The sequence below is a fragment of the Choloepus didactylus genome, chromosome 10 (genome assembly GCF_015220235.1).
Source record: "Choloepus didactylus isolate mChoDid1 chromosome 10, mChoDid1.pri, whole genome shotgun sequence".
In the NCBI taxonomy this organism is placed as follows: Eukaryota; Metazoa; Chordata; class Mammalia; order Pilosa; family Megalonychidae; genus Choloepus; species Choloepus didactylus.
Window position 1 is genome coordinate 69147142 of NC_051316.1, and position 20982 is coordinate 69168123.

Here is a 20982-nt window from a genome sequence, read left to right on the forward strand (position 1 = left end):
AAGGAACGAAAGATCTTTACATTGCCAGATCAGTTTTTGCCACACAATTTAGTTACAAAAATAAAAATAGTCCAAACTACACATATACATTTCTAGTTAAACTATACAGATATTTTACTTAAACCACATAAATTTCTGGCTTAATTAGAATATGTGGATTAGCCATTGGAAATCTTCAGAGAATATTTTTAAATTCTGCAAACATTTCCATATAAACACTGCCCTCCCCTCCCACCTTTAAAGTTAAAAAACAAAACAAAATATAACTAAAACCACACAATTCATCAGTCACCTAATGACCAAAATCACTCAGAAAATTTCACTGTAATTGGGCACTGAGACATGGACTACACAAGTGCTTCAAGTACAGTTCATGCCAATTATCATTAAGAATCATAACATTGTTGAAAAAAGTACACTTGTCCTTTGAGAGGAAGCTGCAAAGAAGAAATTTACAAGGAACATGGCTGTATAATAATTTTTAAAGGAAAAAAATAGTTTCTTTGGATAGAAAGAAACAGTGTAAAAAATTCCCCTTTTAAAATGCAGAAATAACTCCATTATCAATCTGCATTTACATTACTGCCCAAAAGAATGGGTCTGGAAAGACCATTTTCTATACAGACACTAGTTAATCTCTGTATGAAAAGACAGCATCTGGCATGGGAATAAAAAAAGGGAGATACTGGTCTATTAGCACACATAGAGACTTTCTTAAGGCTGATCCAGTGAACGAACCTTTGGATCCAGAAGTATTTCTTCTTTTTTTTTTTTTTTTTCGGTTAGGTTTCTAGTAAAAAAACTTAGAAAATGAGCTGTTCTCACTTTGTATTTCTCCACTTACGGAGAAGATGGAAAAACAACACCAAAAGTACTTTGGTTGCTTTTTTTTGTTTTTCTTTTTAAAAATAATTTGCTTTCTTTTGCATGCTACAGGACAGATTTTTAGTTTCAAAACAAGGGTACATCAAGAACAAAATACTCCCCCTCCCCAACCATCTTTATTTTCATCCACACAAGAAATCCTTCTGGAAACATAAGCAAGTGACTAAACAGGTATTGAATCACTGAATCTACAAGTTAATACATAATCTGTTATGTTAGAATAACCAAAAATTTCCCCCAAAGAAAGCTTTTAATTTTTCAAATATAAAAAGAGTCTAAGAGGATCATATGTGAACAAACAAAAATCTCTTTTTTCCAGGTTTTATGGTAAAGATGAATAACATACTGGCAGCTGAAGAACTCTTACTAATAAATAGATCCAAATGAAGAACTTCTACAACATTTCTTTAGAAAACAGGACCAGTATTCCTTTTTTGTTTTAAATGACAATCCTGTGGAATGCCTTTACTTCCATTTTTACCTATTATAACAGTAAAACAGACACAAGAATGGTGATGACAGCTCAACAATGCTGCATTCAGGACGTTTACAGGTACACTTTTGTTTAAAAGTCCTACAGATTTATTGACTAAGGCTAGACAGCAATTCGTATGATCCTATTTGGTGCGTTTCCTACCATGGTCCAAGATCATTACATGGATACAGCCAAGGACTGGGCCCCAACTTTCAGGAAAAAGACCACAAAGATGAAAATCAGGGTGGTATTTGGTCCCCCCAGTTGATAAATTTGTGTCCTGGAACTGGAAAAACAAAAGTTGGAAAATACAGACTGCAACAAGTTAAAGAACTTGAAAAAGTTGGTGGATAGTGGCACAGTATACAAGTAAGGTCACTGGGCTTGGGATGGCGAGGGCGCTGCATTGAAAGAGCATCCACGGGACCAAGTACTTCTTCTGTCTGGTGGTGTCATTCCCTCAACGACTTTAGAATATCTGTATGCAATAATAAATAGATCAGTTATGTAATAAGGCAGTGTGTTGAATATGCATTCATCCTGTGGAATGAACCACCACAGAGAGATACGTGATACCATACACATTCTTTAAGTTTTCTTGTGTTGTGTTTGATTTGTTTTCAAGGCTATCCAGGCTAACTCTTCCCCGGGGATTTCCTTTGTGAGAAGAGTGGTCCGCTGAGGCTGGTTGGCTCAACCTCTCCTTTATCAAGAGATGATGACTGGCTTTAAAGAAAAATAAAGCTGAAGGTTGTTTGATTTTTATTTTTTCCCTTTTGGTTGCATCATTCTGAGTGTTTTCATATAAACAAACAAACAAAAAAATCACAACCAAAAAAAAAAAAAAAAGCAATAGTTTCTGATGCATCCAGTTGTTGTAACCTCAGGATGTTCCAGATGTTTCCAGGTAACTTTGTAGTTTACGGACTGTGGTTTTGTCCAGCGAGCAAAGGTCAAAATCAAATGTCGTGTTTGTGATATGAAAATGTCCAGTTTCTTCTATAAGGTTCACGATCTAGAGAAGTAAAGAAGAAAAAGTTTGAGGAATAAGCAAAAGACATCAAAAGGGAAATAGGGAGAGATGGAAGGTGTCAACTGTGGAACCACGAGGTTAAATATTTTTATTTACACCAAGAAGACCCTTTGGTATTAAAGGCACCTAACTAACTCTTGGCCAATTTGGCAAGTCAAAGCTATATAAAGTCATCAAGATTCTCAATGAGGTAGATTACCTGTTCTCAGTGTCCATACCCTTTATATTGATTCCTGCTTTCCAGTCAGCAAAATAATATTTACTGTGGGTGTGAGAAGTGGGAGTGGGAGGTTGAGAGGAGAAAAACTTTAAAAAATGCTATAAAATTTAGTCACTGACCCAATGGACAGTGCCTATAATCAATAGATGTAGGAAACTTAGAAGTAACAAAACTCCTTTTAAAAAATCATACACTTACATGTACATATGCACACATGCACACATATATGATAATGATCAGTTTTTCTGATTACACATTTGTTAAAAATTTAGAAAATACAGAATGCTCAAAGAAAAAAATGGAAACTGTCTATAATCCCATCCCTCAAAATTATGAGTGGTCACTGAAAGGGGGCACAAGAGGGTCTTCTGGGGTATTGGAATTTGTTTTATTGTTTGAACTGAGTGCTGATTACATAAGATGCATTTATTTTGTGAGAATTTATCTAGCTGTACACTTTGTTATCAAAAAAATGAAAAAAAAATATATTTACTATTTATAGTCATGTTCAGTCTGATTCCCTTGGGTGTTCTGGGGAGATACACATGCTCCAGAAAAAGAAAGGATATCTTGTCTCCCTATTTATGAGGGATGGTTACACATCATTTATTTTTCATTTCATATTGCATTGGCTGCAACTTTCAGAAAAATGTAAAGCAACAGTTATGCCAGAAGCCTTGTTCTTGCCCTGGCTTTCATGAGGATGCTTCTGAGTGTCAACATTAAGAATGATGTTGGCTATTGGTTTGAGAGACTCGTTTATCCTATTAAGTGTCTTTCTATTCTGATTTTACTGATAATTTTATTAGAAATGGATACTGTGCCCAGGAAGTGTGAGTTTTAAGTATGTATGTTTTGAGGGAAATGGGAGAGAGGGGGCCTGATTTCGGCAAGCTTTGTAGGAGGGAAGAAAACCAGCATCGGGATGGAATAACTATTTACACAGAAAACACCTGGCAAACTCTTCCACTTATTTTTGTTGCATTTGTTACTCCCTATATTTGCTTCTGATTCTCTTTAGGTCAAAAAACTTAAAATAGAGAATAATTTATTTAGCCTACTATTTATTAAATGAAGCTTTAGGTTCCCTAATTTCAGGCTAAAAAACAGCAGAACTGGAACTGTTAACCTTCTTACTGACAATTACTTAATTAAAAAAAAAAAAAACAGTAAATTTGTGAACTATTTCCTATGGGTCAGTGGCTCTTAATAGAAAATGTGCTCCCATTCCTGATGTATTATTTGACTTCCACAGAAGCATAAAAGACATATTAAGTCTCAATCTAATTAATTGCACAACTCCAGACTGAGCCGTTATTGCCTTATTCAATCTCTGTCACTATTTTTTACAGATATCATAATAAAACAAGTTACTTCCATTGTGGAACCATGACAGACACTGTAGATTGCCTACCTAGTATCCATTTACGCCTTCTTCTTTACTAACAGAAGCCTGCTTTTCTGAGAGTGGCAACATGCCCAGCTAAAACTTTTGCCTCCCCAGACCCACTTGCAGCACCTGGCAGCCACAACTCCTTACAGAAATCACTGGGCTTTTAGGAAAAATTTTTAAAAAGGTATAGACAATGAGCATGTGCCTTTTGCCCTCTTTCCTTCTTCCTGTCTGGGATGAAATTATAATGTCTGGATGTACAACAGCAATAGCTGTCTTCCCAGAAAGAGAATGAATGCAAAATAAGAAAGATGGCAGAGCAGGAAGAAAAGGAGTCTGTGTTCTCAGTGGCATCATTGAGCCACCATATTGACTATGAATTAATTATCTCCAAGCGTATTGTCATATGGGGAGGCGGAGTGGGAATAGGGAGAGGCTTACTTGCTTAAACCACTGGACTCATGGTTCTACTACATGCAGCACAGTATCATTAGAAGGGCTTTGTCCAATAATGTAATAATACATTATTACATGCATGTAATAATTTACCAAACAAGATCTTATTATTAACATTAAAAGACCTACAATGGGCACTCATAGTTACAGAGCTTTGGGGCAAGTTGCCCACACAAATCCATATGCTTTCAGAAACACCCAAAGTTTGCCCCCACACACAAAACCTTCCAGGTAATCGTACACTTAATTATACAAAGTAAATTACATTTTTGCTAGATTGTGTGGTAATAATATGAACCTAGTGAAATGTGTAAATTTCTGGATAGAAACAAAGCAGACTCTTCAGAGTTACTGTCATTTCAAATTTGTACAATGAAGGCAATTTACAAGTAGACCAAAGTCTGGATCCTTCCCTCAACCAGCTAGCTAGTAATTAAGTGATAAAGCATTTAGAATAGAGAGTCCTGAATTTGGCATATCAAGTTCTGACTCTGCTCACTATCTGAATGGCACTGGACTGAATACTATAACCTCTGAACCTCAGTTTCCTCATCTGTAAAATGTAGTTAAGACCATCTGCTCTATTTACTTTACAGGGTTGTGCCGAGGACCAAATAAGATGTGGTAAGTGAAGCTTCTTTATAAACTGCATATTGCTACACAGATCAGGTCAACATGATTATGATTACCATGTATACTCATCCTTAATTATTTGGGAGGCAAATATGTAACACCCGAATTATCAGACCTGGTGGCATTTTCCTCTTTCCCCCAACTGACTGTTAGCCATTTCATCAGCATTAAAACAAATGAAGCAGGGAAATGCCAGAAGCTAAAACTCAGAAAAGGCAACTTGAACTTTTTAAAAAGACAGTTACAATAAAAGTTTACAGAGGTAAGAAGAGGAGACAGAGAGAGAGAGGTAGATACAGGAAAGTAACTGACAGGACAGGCTAAAACCACAATGTATGATAAAAGAAACGGTGTTCTACATTTTCCCCTCAAAATGACGGTAACTCTAAAATCATCCTTTTAAGAAAATGGCTTTCTGTGACTTAATATAGCTGTTCACTAATTGTTTAACAATAACTAGAAGACTGGGCAATAAAAATTCTTTCTAGAAAAAGCCACTTAATTTCAAAGCAAATAAACACATTTTCCCATTAGGAAATTTGGGGCAGTCATTTCACGTGTACTGAAATATCTTGTAGGTTTCAATCATCATCTGCTGCTTCCTCCATGACCAGTGCCCACCCTCCACCTGCAGCCACACACACACAGATATAAAGGGGATCTAATAAATCTAACTAAAATAAGCCTTGAGTTTTAATGGAAGCCTCTAAGAATACATGAAGGTAGATGCAGAGACAGCCTCTACGCAGTAGTAGTGGCAGCTGTTGGGGAGTTCAAGACTTTGCCAAAGGGAACAGCATTAATGATATGAATTACTAGAGCATGGGCTTATGTCCTCAATTAAGTAAAAAAAAAAACTTCATAAAGAAAAATAAGTGCAGGTTCCTTTTCAGGAACCCTGGTAGTTAGAACATCAGAAGTACAACATTAAAATACTTTATTCCAATGACACAGGCCACAAAGCCTATAAACACCCAGCTAGTTCCTCAAGGACTCCACTATGCCTTTCTATGCAAATACTCGGCTGTTGACACAGTGTGGCTCTATTTTGGTGTCAATTCCCTACATCATACTACAATAATTAACGCCCCTCCAAAATAAGAATAATAAAAGACAGTGACCATATATAAGAAAAATAGGCAAGGGCACAGGGTACCGGTAGTGGAAAAGGAAGTATATGTAAACTGCTTAATCATTCTTCAGATGATGGTTGTTGTGCAAACATCTGTGATGGATTATTTCCTGCCACATCAGCCTTTTAGGGGGTACTACACAGGCTGCTGTGTTTTTTTTTAACAGGGTAATATCCAGTTGTTAAATCTGTGGTTCCCTCCCACAACCCTGCTTTTAATTATAAAAGGGTGGATGCAAAAAATTGGGCAAATTTTGCATTTATTTGCTCTCAATAAAATGAACAGACTGACACTCTCCCAACAAGGTCTTTATATTTAAAAGTCACAGTTCTTTCTATCCAAAGCAGCCACTTCACTGAGTGAGAAGCACATGAACAAGCTTTGCTTTAACATCTTCTGCCCAGACTGGAGTCAGGTCTGGGATAAGTTATAATGTCCTTTAGAATTAGCTTCAGCCATGGACTGGGCAACACTGTCTATTCACATGAAAAGTGTGTCCTACACTGGGTTAAAAGGCAGGCCAAAAAGTTCCAGTCTACAAGGAGTGCTAAAACATGACGGGCAATTTCCCAGGATGGAGAAAATCATTTGCAGCATATCACTTCTCAGGGACTGTTTTGTACGTTGTTCAAAGGAATACTCTGATGCATCACTCAGGGAAAGGGTTGAAGCCTCTTTCCTCATCTCTCTGAAGATAATTCTAAAAGAATAATAGCTGGTATCTAAATTGCTAAAGTGTTTTCTAAGGAAGACGCTGGTTTTCCTCACAGCTTTTTCTTCTGACTAGGATGCAAATCCAGGCTCATAGCTGAATTGCTGAGGTTAGTGTGCTCAACCTCTCTTTCCAAATAAATGTGGAACACATGGCTTAAAGAGGAATCAAATCATTAGTCAATCCGAGATAATTCCTATCTCTTGGTTTGACGGAGTACTGTATGTTCACCCTAAGGAAAAGGGGCTTAGGAACACGGGTGCTCTTGATACAATGCTTTCTGTTCATTTAATAGATGCTGGGTGCCAGTACTACACACCCCAGAGTAACACAAAGCTGTTAACTACTTTTGTGAGCCACAAAAAATTGTCAGACCAGATTTTTTTAGAGGATGCATTTAACAGAAATTAGCCTAAAGAAAAGACATAGGATGTGATCCTGGGCCCACCAGAAATTCTGATTCAAATGTTCAGGTCTACATGGCAGGGAATACGTAGACTTTGTGGAATGCATTCTACAAGACGAGCCGCTCTCAAGGTGGAGAATAACATTAGCCCTCAATAGTGCTATGTTTTACAATAGGAATTAATTAAGCAGTAAACCGTGACAGGACATGCATCATGGTATCATAATCACAAGCCTCAGCTGCATTACAAGGCAAAAGGCCAAAGACTGAGAGCTTTCAACCAGCCCGGGGAATGCAATTAGGGTGAAATGCTGTGTGCCCTGGAGTGCCTTTATGCCAGGTTAAAAATTCATAGATATCACTCTCTGCCTCTAGAATACTAAAATAATCCACTTGGATGGAGTGCTCGAGGAAGCCACCTTCCCTGACAATTCTTTCAAATGTCAAAATAAAGGACAATGTTAAGTTGGGAATGCCAATGACACCCTAAGGTAAGACCCTGCTCAATGGCCTAGTATCCTCGACTCGCTGACTGGGCTTTCTCTGTGAAGGTGTCTCAACCTGCCCTAACATCTGTGGCACTCTGCTGTGAGACAAAACTCTTTCATTCTTTGGGCTCAGCTTTAGCATTAATAGCTTGATTGGACAATTGCAACACAGTGTTTCAGAGTTGGTGACTGGGGAATGACGGAAAGACTGGCTAACAGATTTACCATCAACATTCAGTCAATTAGCCCCAAATAATTATTAAGTAGCAGCAGAGCAATCTTCAGTTCTACAGAATCAAGCTGAAGAAACATACTAGCAAAATACTAGATTATATCTTAGGGTAAACTACTCAAATCATGCTCCCTTCCCATACTCACTTTAAAGGAAATGCTAGAAATGCAACTCATCCCAATTAAGAATCACAGGTCTTTTGTTCAAATCTGAAAACTCTAGAAGGGTTAAAAAAGTTCATCAGATCAATGAGGGAACTTGGCAAGTCTGAATGTGTATACTTATAGGTGTAAGCAAAAATGTACACAGAATATAAATGTGACCATCAGCCAGTAAATGTAAAACATACGCATATACACATCCACAGCTGGGGTAGATTAAGTACTAACTTCAACTTATTTGAAAGTAAAAACAAAACAAAACCAAAACCCTGTATATATATGTATGTGTGTGTGTGTGTGTGTGTGTATTTAACAGTGAAACAAACTACAAACCCAACCTAGAATTTAGAATACACAATCTTCTCTTTGGGTGTTAACGAAAAACTCTTTTATCAACAGCACTGTTAATGCAAGAGAGGCATGTACTGTTAACTGTATGAAAACTAAAAACCCCCCTTCTTATCTTCTCAAAACATCACATGATACTAATAGAAGTTTCCCCACTCTACAAGTGTTCCACAGTTGAGTTCGTAATAATAGAATATATGTTGTACAAGATAAGGGAAATGAGGAAAATATTTATTTTCCTTAGAACAGTATTGGCAAAACTTGCTAAATTGAATGACAAATGTTTACAACACTTGACTGAAATTCTTATCACTGTTTTGCCATGAAATCAGAAGCCTGGTCCCAAGGGTTTTTGCATTCTTACTATGCCCTCCCTTAGCTCACATTATTACATCAGCCAGTTGAGAGATCACTACATTCCAGCATCACCTCCACAAGTGGCCATTTTTCATCGGCCAGTAGCACTGGGATTGGGAGAACAATTACCTCACAGCTCTGAAACAGACTTTCCAGTGGCCTCAGAAATAAACACCCTGCCCAAATACTTCTGCAGGTGCAATGAGCCTAGTTCTGATGATGATGGTGTGATCGTCTCAAAGTGCTATCACACTACCCCAGGATAAACTAGACCCTGAGGCTTCTGGAAAGAGCTGTGCTAAAAAGCATTTCTCACCTGTTGCAGAATGTGCCTTTCCCTCAGCGTCATTAACCTTCTGTGAAGCTCTACCAGTTCATCTAGGTATGCCTGAAAGAGAAGAGTATTCCCAAGAAGAACAAGCACTTTAAGAAGCAGTTCAAAAATAAATGACTAAATAAGTAAGTAAATACAAGCAACAGTTGGTTGTTCCCCATTTCTACTACCCTATTCCAGGGTGTATGGACTCAGTGCCCAAAGGCCTTTGCAGACAAAGTCTGTCTTTGCCCAATCAAGTCAGCTTAAAAAAAACTGGGCAATTTTTTCATTTATTTGCTCTGAGTAAAATTCAAGCGCACAGACTGACCTTATCTCAACAAGAGAACTCGATGCTAAACTGTGCATTTAAACATGCTATGCAGGCTACTTTCTTTTTTTTTTTATTCTTTAATGCCAGAAGTTTTTTGACAAAGAGAAAAAGTTTAAGTTTGAACATGGAAGAATCAATGCACATTACCACCAATGGCAGAGCAAACTCTTTAAAAACAAAAACAAAAAAGCCTTCCTACTCACATGTAACCTAACATTTGACAGTAAACAACACCAAGAAGTGACAGAAGATTGTCTTAGGCAAAACAGAGATCACTATTCACATTATCTGGTTTGTCAAGAGCTCCTCTGAAAGGACAGAGGCACACCTCTCTCTCCTTATGCTCATCCTCCTAAATCCTTGATAGCATAACTGCATTGGTGTCCCTGGTATCTTTTGCAATAAAAGTAAAGAAAAGGTGAAGCATTAGAGGGGTCTGCCCTGACCCTGCAAAGCATGTTAGGGTCCTGCCCATACCAGGTGATTTAAGCCCAAACAGGCCTTGCAGTTAGAGTTTCGATGCATGGTGCACACTTTGAGAAAGCACAGTGCACTAGGATCAGATGATCTGGTAACTCATGTCTGAGATTACTTAATCCCTTATCTCCACCACAATTCTCTTACCTCCCAATTCAATGTGCCTGAAATCCCTTGGCAATGTAGGCAACATGGTAAACAGTAGCATAAGGCCAGGCTAAATACTGAAGATACAAGCAAGACTTGAAAAACAAACTACAAAGCACTGAGATGAAGTGCTCATCATCCGGGACTCTCAGGCACTTCTGATAAAGAGAATGAAAGGAGAACCAGCAAGGATGATCAAAGGAAACACAAAGAAAAGGGAGACGCATTCGTGCTTCAGCACTCATAGCAATGGCCTGGAAGCCTACCTTGTCACATTCACCATTCTTTATTTGCTTATCTGATTTGCTTTGCTTTATTGGACTTTTCACTTCGAGAATCTAGGGATCAAAGAGAATACTGTGTTAAATTTGATTTCAAGTACTTCTTTGCTAACCAGTCACAAAAACAAAGTCACTTACGGAACGAAATGCTGTACAACAACATCGCTTTCCAAATAACATTTCTCCTCTACACATTTTCTATCTTCTCTTTTAATCTTATTTTTTCTTGGAAAATAAATTATCTATATTTAAAATGTTGGCTAAGTCAAGTCAATAGAACGTCAAAAAAAGGTTGATAATAAGGAAATTGATCTGAGCTTCTAAGGCTGCTTCTCTTTTGTGGCAACACTCTCTCACAAATATACAACAGCTGAGTTTTACTGAGCTTATAGTCCCCTCTGGGAAATTTTTTTTTCCCATTCATTCTGCTGTTTCAGCATGACTACCAGTGCTCGGTATGCTAAGGATGATAAAACAAACATTCAAATGCCCTTTTTAGTACCTGACTTTCAGATTCTAAAAGTTATTCATATCCATTAAACTGATGCAATTTGAAGACGAAAATGGCCATCAGTTACACTCGTTGCTCCCAACTTGGGATTCTCCAACTGAAGAAATAAAGAGCCAGACTATTATGTATTTCAAGAAATGTTATATTTTTGATATAAGTGTCTTGGATTGATTTTATCTGGACTGATCACAACTTAGGTTATGAATAGTAGTTTTGCATGCTGTTTGAAAGCTTTAATAAAAAGTAGAAATGAATCTGAAATTGAGGATTATGAGGAAAATATTTTTAAATGGTCCTTGCTTGAAAAAGCTGAGGACCACTTTATTAATGATGAATATTTACAAATACATATAAACATAAAAATCAAAGTAATACGTCTTTTTCATTATAACCTCTTTACCAAGTGAGTTGTTACAATCTGAGGCTAATATTAAGGAGAAAAATGGAAAAAGAAGGAATTTCATTTATTTTAAGAAGCCTCATATTCCTGCTGCTCTTCTCGTTACCCTCTCCTGTCCTAACTTAATCACAGAGCCATTTCTCAATCTCTACCAGATTCTGTAACACAAAGAAGCTTTTAAGAATGGATCCACTTTTAATCTATAGTGGAAAGAGTACTGACTAGACTCAGAAACTTAAGCCCTATCATTTAACATTTTGGGGCCTCAAAAAATGAAGTGAAATGAGAGATAGACAGGATAACATCCAGATTCCCATTCAGCTGTAAAATTTTTTATTATTAATAAACATTTTACTTGTAGAGGATAGGACCAGAACATTCTAGAAAACGTCAAATACTGCTAAAAGGGTTTATTTTTCTTTGAATTTAGAGTAACATACAGGAAGGATTTGCTTCTAACAGAGCCTTTTCTGAAAATTGCCCTTATCTCTTCATTTTTAACATTAAAATAACCAAATGAACAATTTGGCCAGCTTAACTCAAAGCACAATACTTTTGGCAATACAAGGAAATTACTTAGCAGAGACAAGGCAATCGTTTTTAACATGCGCCACTGTAAAGGAAACCAAACACTCCACTACATTCAGAGTTTCCTCCTCTCTATTGTTGTTGGAAATGAGACCTCAAGGGAAAACTCAGTGCTCAGGGACCTAGGAGTAACTAGGTCAGTAGATGGCACTCCTCTCCAACTCAGATGCTGGGCCAGGCAACAGCAAGACAATCCACCGAGATTTCAGGCAAGAGAAAAAAAACGGTGTCCGCCTACTTGCCTAGTGCATTAGAGAACTGAACTTTGTTCCCATCATATCCCACCTCCCACCCTGATCCCATCCCCCAACTCATTGCACCCTGGATGTCAAAGTGACTAAGGACTCTATATTTGCAATGGAACTTTGCTAACTAAGTTTAGAGACGTCTACAACCTTCTCTTCAGAGCAGAAAACAGAACATTTGGGGGATTTAAGTCCCACCCACACATTCCGAAAGTGCTACAGCACAGAAAGCCAAAATACACTGCAATCCTAGTTTCTTTCTTCTGAAGCAGCAGTGGCAGGAACAAAAGCTCTGGGTGTCAGGGATCCGCCTCAAGTTACTGAGTGGCTGCCCAGAGAGGGCTCAGTTAATCTTCCTTCTTTGATCTCTCCCTGCTCCAAAATAAACAGCTTTGTCAAAATCTCATTCTGAGAGAGCTGAGCCATGCTGAAGACAATTGTTTTATTTATGATCATTTCTTATCTTTAGGGAAACGACTCCAGAATATAAAAGTACAGCACCTTGTCTTCCACAGACTTACTTCAAACCAGTTTAACTGGATAGACTCTTTAATTCCATTCAACATGCCTTGCAGGCTGATAGGTGATTTATGATATTCTGAATATTAACTGGGGTCCAGTAGATCACTTCCTTCCTTCAAGGCCTTTCCTCTCCCAGCCCTCAACACTTTGGGCTAAAAAGTATCTAGTATTTTGATTTTATTTGAAAAATCACAGAAGAAAGGATTAGAGTGAAAGAACCATCTCTGGTAAAAGTGGTATAATGCTCATTATTATTCCCTATTGATCTGTACTAAGGGAAACAGAGCCACCCAGAATGCCTAGATGAATCGTTTATAAATTTTGTGATCTCTGAAAAATACAACTGTGATTAGTAGCAATTTTGCACTTAATCTGAAGATACGGTTTAAAAACCAAATTTTCAAGATTATATTTTTCCACATCCCTTTGTGAGGAGTGACAGCTCAATTATTCAGCAGATGGATTCTCTCCTGATAGATCTTTCATGTCAATGATCACTAGTAGCTCCTAACAACACTTAGGTTAATTACTTGCTTTGTTGACTTGTGGCTCTCTCTCTCTGTTCACTTTCCTTCAGTACTTAGAAAATGTTTGACCTAATTAGCACTTTCCTTCTTCCTTAGTCTCTAAAAGATTTGAGAAAAGGCAACCAGACATTAGCTTAGCCTGGTACTTGACAGAAACTTGGGAGATCATTATCAATTTGGAGATAAGAGAACAGTCAGGGGGTATGGAAGAAGGGAACTGAGAGTTTTCCCATTTCAGAGTTAGGCCTTCCCAGTATGTGTTATTTGATGTGAAATTTCAAATTTTCACACACACACATTCAAATATACAACTAAAAAGACATTCCAGATGAAGCTTAAGTGATTTTTAGATTTTTTAAAGACGTTTTTACTTTATCACTCAATCATCAGCCATGGAGACCTAAGAAATGATAGCAATTAAAAAACAAAAAAAAAAAGTTGCAGAAAACTGACTTCCTGGGATAACATCACACCTGACCCAGGACAGTTAAGAAACCAGTACTAAACAAAGTTTGAAAACCTTTTTGTGCTCTCACAGCTCCAAGACATGGCTCCAAGGATGTAAGTACTCCTGTGGTACAGGTATTTCCTATCCTAGACTTGCAAAAGTGAAAGCATATGGGCTTTCTTATTATGCTTATATGTGCATGGAGAAAGTGACATATAACTGAGTATTACTGACACATTGATGATTCACATGTGTGAAACTACATTTGTCAAATAAACATATGCCAAGGAACTAGTGGTACGCTATTTAATAGGATAAAGTAAGTTTTACCTTCTCCAAGTAGAAGAACTGCTTTTATTTTATTTTATTTTTGTTTTTGTTTTGTTTCTGTGTGGGTTTTTGTTTTTCATTTTTTGTTTGTTTGTTTGTTTTCTGGACAGGTAAAAAATGTCTGACAAAGAATCCAAACCTTTCCCTAAATCCAGGGTCAGCCTGAAACTGCCTATCCAACGGGGTTTAGGGACAGCCATGAGATGAGAAAGCAAGATAGGGGCTTGTTGGAACTGCTTTTACTTAGCAAGCACAGTCTTAACAGTGACTGGGAGAGATGCTGTAGGAAATTAAGGAGGGGCACACAAAAGCACATCCTAGTCCCTTAACTCCTGTCACTGTCACTGCTGCCACCCATGAATTATCCTAATTCTTGTACATTACAAGCAGAAATCAGACCTAATTACATTTAAATTGGATATAAAAAAACATATTCAAGGTCCAAATTCTATTCTTTTGCCAGGTCATATTGAAGTACAAATATACAAAATAATTCCTAAGTAACTCAGCCAGCCCAGTGTTCTCCACTGATTGTCTGTGATGTTTTTGAACTTACTCTTTTTACTTTACCCTGAAATGTGTGGCTTATGGCTGTGTGCAGCCATGCTAGAGGTGAAAGTTGGCAGAGCCAAAGGCATGAGCTGGCATTGGACATGGTGAGAAGCACAGACAGCAGCCAGCCAGGCTAAGGAATTAAGAACCAAACTCATTCAGCCCCCAATCTGCATCAGACGATGAGGTTGGGCTTTTGTTCACATGTGGGACACAAAGAAACTGCAGTTGAACTGTAACTGGTGAGGTAAAGGGCACTGATAATATTCTTACATAATAATGAAGGATTTAAGTTGTAGACACTAAGTTTGTAAGAGAGGAATTTTTAATTATAAGAGATGTTTGCATTTGCTTGACACAAAATTTAAAAAGAAAAAGTCTTCAGCTATGAAATGCATTTCTAAGTAAAATAAAGACCACAAATTTAAGGGAAATGCCATTTAAAATTTTGGGACCTGTGAAACCGAATAATTCTAGAAAAATTCAGTTCTTTTATTTTCAAGTAAATATTCATGTCGTAATTTGAATTAAGCAATCACTGTAGAGGTCACTGGGACTCAGTCTAAACAAAAAGATATGACTAACTTATAGTAACGAGAACATCAACTCAATGCACCGTGAGGCTTCTACAATATTCACGATACTTGAAAATAGTTTATTTGAGTAAGTACTTTAAATTTCCCTATCTTATCCATTTGTTTAACAAAAGCTCTTCATCACAGCTTTCAAAGTTCTGCCTTGATCTTGTCCAAATAACTATATTTTGAGTCGACTGTCAAATGAATAAGCTTTCCTTTAGTTTATGGTGTAACAATGATAGTGACCACCATTTTCTGTATACTTTATTAACTATTCCATATAATCCCAAGTGATGATCCTCTTTTCCTGGGCAAGCAAACTAAGGCAGAGCATCTGTAATAATAAACATCTACCATCAACTGAGTGCTGATTAGGTGCCAGGCATAGCCTCAGGCTCAGCCTCAGGCTCTTTACATATAATATTTATCCTTCCAATAACCTGCAAGGCAGATGTTACTATCACCATTTACAGATGAGGAAACTGAGGATCAGAAGTTAAAAGTTAATTTCCCACCATTAAATTAACATCACTAAAGCAAAGAACTAAGCATTATACTAGTCCCAAAGGCCATATTCTTTCTAATTCGCTGTCACCTACTACTGCTGAGGAGAAAATATATACAGAAATCATGAGTCACCATCCTTCCTACTTAATTAACCCATTCAGCAGAACATACCCATCTTCTCATGGCAACAGAAGTTCTTTTACCCTATGTTTGTATTCCTCTGGTTATGAATTCCCATTTATTTGATATCAAGAGTGTCTTCCTTTAAAATTCAGGAGTAAAAAGATTTGCATGCTTTGTAAAAATCATTACATCTAGTTTTTGAGTCTTGAAAAGCCCCAAACAGGAATTTACCTGGTTGTTGTTGGTTTTTAATAAGGGTGGTGGAGGTTCATGATGTAGAGGTGAAGAAGCAGAGCTGCTTTCACTATCACTGCCATCACTTAAGCTAACTCTGCAAAGACACAGAGAGAAATATCATATGCATCAGCCTAAACAGGTAAGTCCTGAAACATCCATGGTAATAGTCATAGTGAACAAGGAATCCAAATACTACCATTGGAAAGCTCATTTTTATAACAGTTAACATGCATTGGAGCTTACTTTGTGTCTGGAGCTGAGTTAAGTGCTTTACCTCCTATTTCTCATTTAATGATACTCTATTTTACAGATAAGGAAACTGAGGCCTAGAGAGACTAAGTCACTTGCCTAGGGTCACAGAGTTAAAAAATGGTGGATCTAACATTCAAACCCAAGCAATCTGACCCCAAAGGTAGTGCTCAGCTACTATCCTTTACTGGTATCATTAACTCCCCACTCTAACTCCACCTACCTACTATTCAACATGTCACCCGAGCTTGCAGAGGTCAGCAAAATTAGACAATTTGTAGGTTACTACCTTTTAGTTTCCTTCTCCCTCTGCCTCTCTGCTACAGATGGAAATATGTACTAACAGGGCTAAAAGACAAGCTTCAGGAATAGAAGCAACTATTAAGAAGAATGTGGACAGCATCCCTGCACCAGACAGCTCAAGGTGACACTCGAGTGGACGTGTGAAGTCCAGCATGCTAGAACCACCACCAATCGTTTCTACTGTATAACAATTCAAGGATGCCTCTAGTTCACAACATTTATACAGTAATTCTTATGGCAGCCATTGAAAATACACTACAGCAACAAGAAGAAACTGTTTCGGAAACTGGTTTGGAAAAATGCAATATCTTTCAACAACTAAAGACAATAAAAGTACCACCTCCTCTTCTATTTTTCTTCTTTTTCAGATTAAAATGGCATTTTCTTTTAGTCAGAGCAGGAGATTCATTTTTTTAATTCTACTCTGCTGAAAGTATGCCCTCCTCCAGAAATGCCCCTCAGTGTTTGTCTCCCTCTCTCTGGTTATACAGTAATCTAATAAAATATTCTCCTCAGAAACAGAAAATGCTTTAGAAATCAGGATAGTTCTTCTTTTGCTCTGAATAGGCAATCACATCCTAGCTCCATAATGTATTCAGAAAGACAAGATACAAGATGCAAAATGAAAAGGATACACTGGGACATCTCTTTAGTAAAAACTGATGGAACTTGTTTTTCTTAACTAAATTACATTAATGAAGTGTTCAGTTGAAGCGCCGCTTTAAAATGCTTCTTGACTGAAGTGGAAGGGTGAGTATTTAAACTGATTAAGTAGTTGAGACATTACAAGTGCATCGAAGTTACAAATGCTACACTGGTGCTGCTGTGCGAACAGCACATGTCAGGCAGGAAAAAAAGAAGAAAGTCTCAAACAATGTGTATCATATCAGACAACTCACCAATGTGTATCATCTAAAACACACTGACTCAGGGAATGGGGTTGGGTGGGCAACAGTTAATCACAGAATACCCAGATCTTCTAAAGAGCACTAACTTGGGAAATTGTCTAAACAGGTAATCCATTTTTCATTAGCTAAATTTGAGAGCAGCCAGTGGCTAGGATTCTGGTTGGTATAAATATGCTCCTAAACTCCAAGTTGCAGTCCATTTTTAGGTCTTTTTGCTCTACCAGTTTCCTTCTGGTTAGATTAAAGATTAGAGAGAAATGTTATAAAGTAAAAAACATAAGTGTCTTTATTTTCTCCTTTTTAAAAGGAATACAGAGGAGTGAGTTTGAGAGAAAGGTGGAGAAAGGTGTTGAGTATGGCCATAAGGAAAAGCCATGGAGAGGTGTGATAAGGGCATCCCCTAAAGAGCCTCTTCTCAGAAGACACTAAGGAATTACCAATTAGGACACAAATGTTCTATCCAGTTTGGGTTAAGACAGCATTCTTTTTAAGAATTCTAAGGCCTTCTACAAAGTAATGGATTATGGGAAAATACTTTATGCAATATATTATCCATGTAATTGGGTTTTAAGTTCAAGTAGATTCATATTTTTTCTACTCAAAACACATTAAAATAAACATGCCTATTTGTTTTCCTCATGATAAAGGAATAAAATCCTCAAGGCAATTTCAAGCTGCCTACTAATTACAAATGACACGAATTACCATCTTATAATGTGGAATTATGCCTCACAGCATTAAAACTGCTTAAGGAATATAATAGCACACTTAAAAAGAATTTCTTTTCTGAAAAACACAGACAGGTGATTCCAGTTTTAATTAGGTCACATACATAATTCACTGAAGTCAATTACGTATTTCTAATGCAATAGCAAATACCGTTTCTTAAAATTCTGAGACTACCTCCAGCAATGAACCTACCAAACTCTTCAAGTGAAAACAGACTTTATTTCAGCAGCCCTACCACCCAGCATATACTTTCAAGAACAGAACTTCTAATATGACTTTTCCTATTTTTTAGAGGAAAAACCTCTTCTTTCTGAGAAGAGGGATAAATAGTTCCCTATAAAAGTAAGCATGTCCAAGTGCCCAGCTTCAACTGAATGTGACCTTTAAAGCACCACTGTTTTCTGTGGTTCACACTTTTGCTATGATTATGCTAGTAGGCCTTTTTAAAAGGTTCTTTCCTAGGGAACCTCTTTCATTCCAAGACACTCACCTGCGACTTCGGCTGCCCCCTCTATTTACAGGTCTCTCCATTTCAGAGTCATTGTCATTCTCCTCTGCCTCATCAGATTCTTCCTCATTGTCATCGGAATGCAGATCTTTCATTATAGACCTTAAAGGACCTAAATAATGACAGTGAAGCACAGGCAATCAAACACTACTTCAAACATTTAGACACAGTAGAAATGGGGGAACACTTACCAGCAACCCCTTCACTGAGCATTTGTTTAAAGTCATCATTCTCACATATCTTTATATATCTTACAACCTAAATTTGGTAAAGTCTCTAGACAGCAACCTTTGCCAAAACACTATTGTTTTCATAATAGATATCCCAAAATATGCATTAAAGAATTTCTATCTTCCAGGAATTTTTTGTATATATTTTCCTTCCCTAAGCAAAATTATACCTATAAAGAAGCAGAAAGACCTATTAGTAATTGAATGTTTTGTTAGGTTAATCCACGTATTGAAAAGTTGAGACTAATAAATCATTGTGCTTGTAACTTGTTCTTGGCAATGCAGCCTTTGTGTGGTAGTTTTTGATCTATTAAGGTTTAGCTGTTCCTTTTATTTCAAGGTCAATTTCAGGTCAAGCAAGCATTTCAGTCAGTTCAGATTATAACGTATTTCAATTCCATGGTATAATGTCCTATCACTGATCTTCATATTAATCTTGGATACAAGGTCTTGTTGCAATAATTTTATACAATCAATTTTCATTTTACTTTTTAAAATTCCTGGCAAAATATCAGCATGTATTTGCATAGATAAGACCATGTAATAAATCAGGTGCCCAAAATATCCAAGAGAGTATCAAATATTAGATGAGAGAAGAAAATCAAGGCATAACTAATTTTATTCCAGAGCAGGGCAGAACAGAACTGGAAAGAGCAACAACTCAATATCACAGCGTATTTTCACTTTACCATCACGAATTTGAAGAAACAAGATAGATATTTTGAATCTTAACAGAAGAGACTGTACAGACAATCAAGAAAGCAAGAGAGGCACTTTCATTCTGGGTTAGGCACTTCCTATGGTCTACCCCTTGCTCAGTTCTAAAATAAGTATTGACTCCCTGCAATCTCATATTCTCCAAAACCCAAATTTCTATGCTTTTGTAGCAGGCTTGTATCTTTGGAAGTTAGTGGTACAAGAACTTTGAAAAGCCAAAACCATCAGTGTCTTTATTTTGTTTTTCCTGGAAGCTTAGCCTTAGCTCAAATATACACAGCAATTTACAGTTTCAAACCATGCAGGGGCTCCAGGAATTCAGTATGGACAATGAAAAAGGTGATGTTCAATATGCTTAAAAACAAATTGTTATTTGACATTAACTCACCTTTCACTTAAAAAAAAAAGAATAAAGCCTACATTTGAAGACTTTACACAAAAGAAGCGGAAACTATAATTAGAAAATGCTCTAGTTTAAATTTCTGAGTTCAATTAACACTTGCTCATGAGCAGAGGAAAAAATATATGTAAAAAAAAAAACAGTAAATTAACATTTGTTAAAGAAGGTCTATAAATCTGCAGAAAAATAAAGAAATGGAAGATGTCCGGGAGGGTGAGTGAAAATCTGTTTCTCTATGTGAAAGCCTCACAAGTCCAGCTTTTGCTAATGTATTTCCTCTGGGAATTCCCTGGAATGGGCTGTGCTGATAATCCTTTTGTAAAATGAAAATCCGATAGCAGGGGCTGGAAAAAGGGGAATTTCTAGAGCCCAGCCTCATATCTCAGAACAATACTCCAGTGCATTTCTAGAGGAAATAAATAGAACTGCATAAAAGTCAAATTATCATTCAAATAATGAAACAGTGGAAGATAGGTCATAAATCAACTCATTAAGATGCTCTATGAGAAAAATGTCTCATAGTTTGTCTGGGAGATGTTGGTACCTTGTTGCCTGGTCTGGGATGGTGTGAAGCTAGAGCTGGAGCTGGAGCTGGAACTGGCAGGGCTGGGTTGCTCGGACTTTAAAGAAGAAGAGAAAGTCATCATCAACAAATTTATGGGATACTACGCATCCAAAATTGAAAACAATATTGTGGCTCAGAGCACTCTCTGCCAAAACAATCTATATCATACCAGAAAAATAACTACACATTTCATTATGCCCAAACTACTAATATGCATTTGTTTAAAATCATCATTCTCACATATCTTTCTATATCTTACAAACTACTAATAACGCAAAGTGTTAATAATAGGGAAAACTGGGTGTGTGTGGGGAGTGGGGT

At 37.2% G+C, this 20982-nt stretch overlaps 1 protein-coding gene across 4 annotated transcripts in view; it reads right to left on the reverse strand.

Annotated features, from left to right (window-relative positions):
• Nucleotides 1-1444: 1444 nt before the first annotated feature.
• MLLT3 (MLLT3 super elongation complex subunit) overlaps nt 1445-20982 on the reverse strand; it is a 272860-nt gene continuing 253322 nt past the window's right edge. For 3 of the 4 annotated variants that reach the window (XM_037851307.1, XM_037851310.1, XM_037851308.1), the window contains exons 6-11: nt 20641-20716; nt 18732-18861; nt 16047-16146; nt 10470-10541; nt 9249-9320; nt 1445-2375 (exon numbers count right to left, since the gene is read on the reverse strand). In XM_037851307.1, the coding sequence (XP_037707235.1) occupies nt 2244-2375; nt 9249-9320; nt 10470-10541; nt 16047-16146; nt 18732-18861; nt 20641-20716 (582 nt within the window). In that variant the 3' untranslated portion in view covers nt 1445-2243. The remainder of the gene's footprint in view (nt 2376-9248; nt 9321-10469; nt 10542-16046; nt 16147-18731; nt 18862-20640; nt 20717-20982) is intronic. The other variant, XM_037851311.1, reaches the window with a different exon arrangement.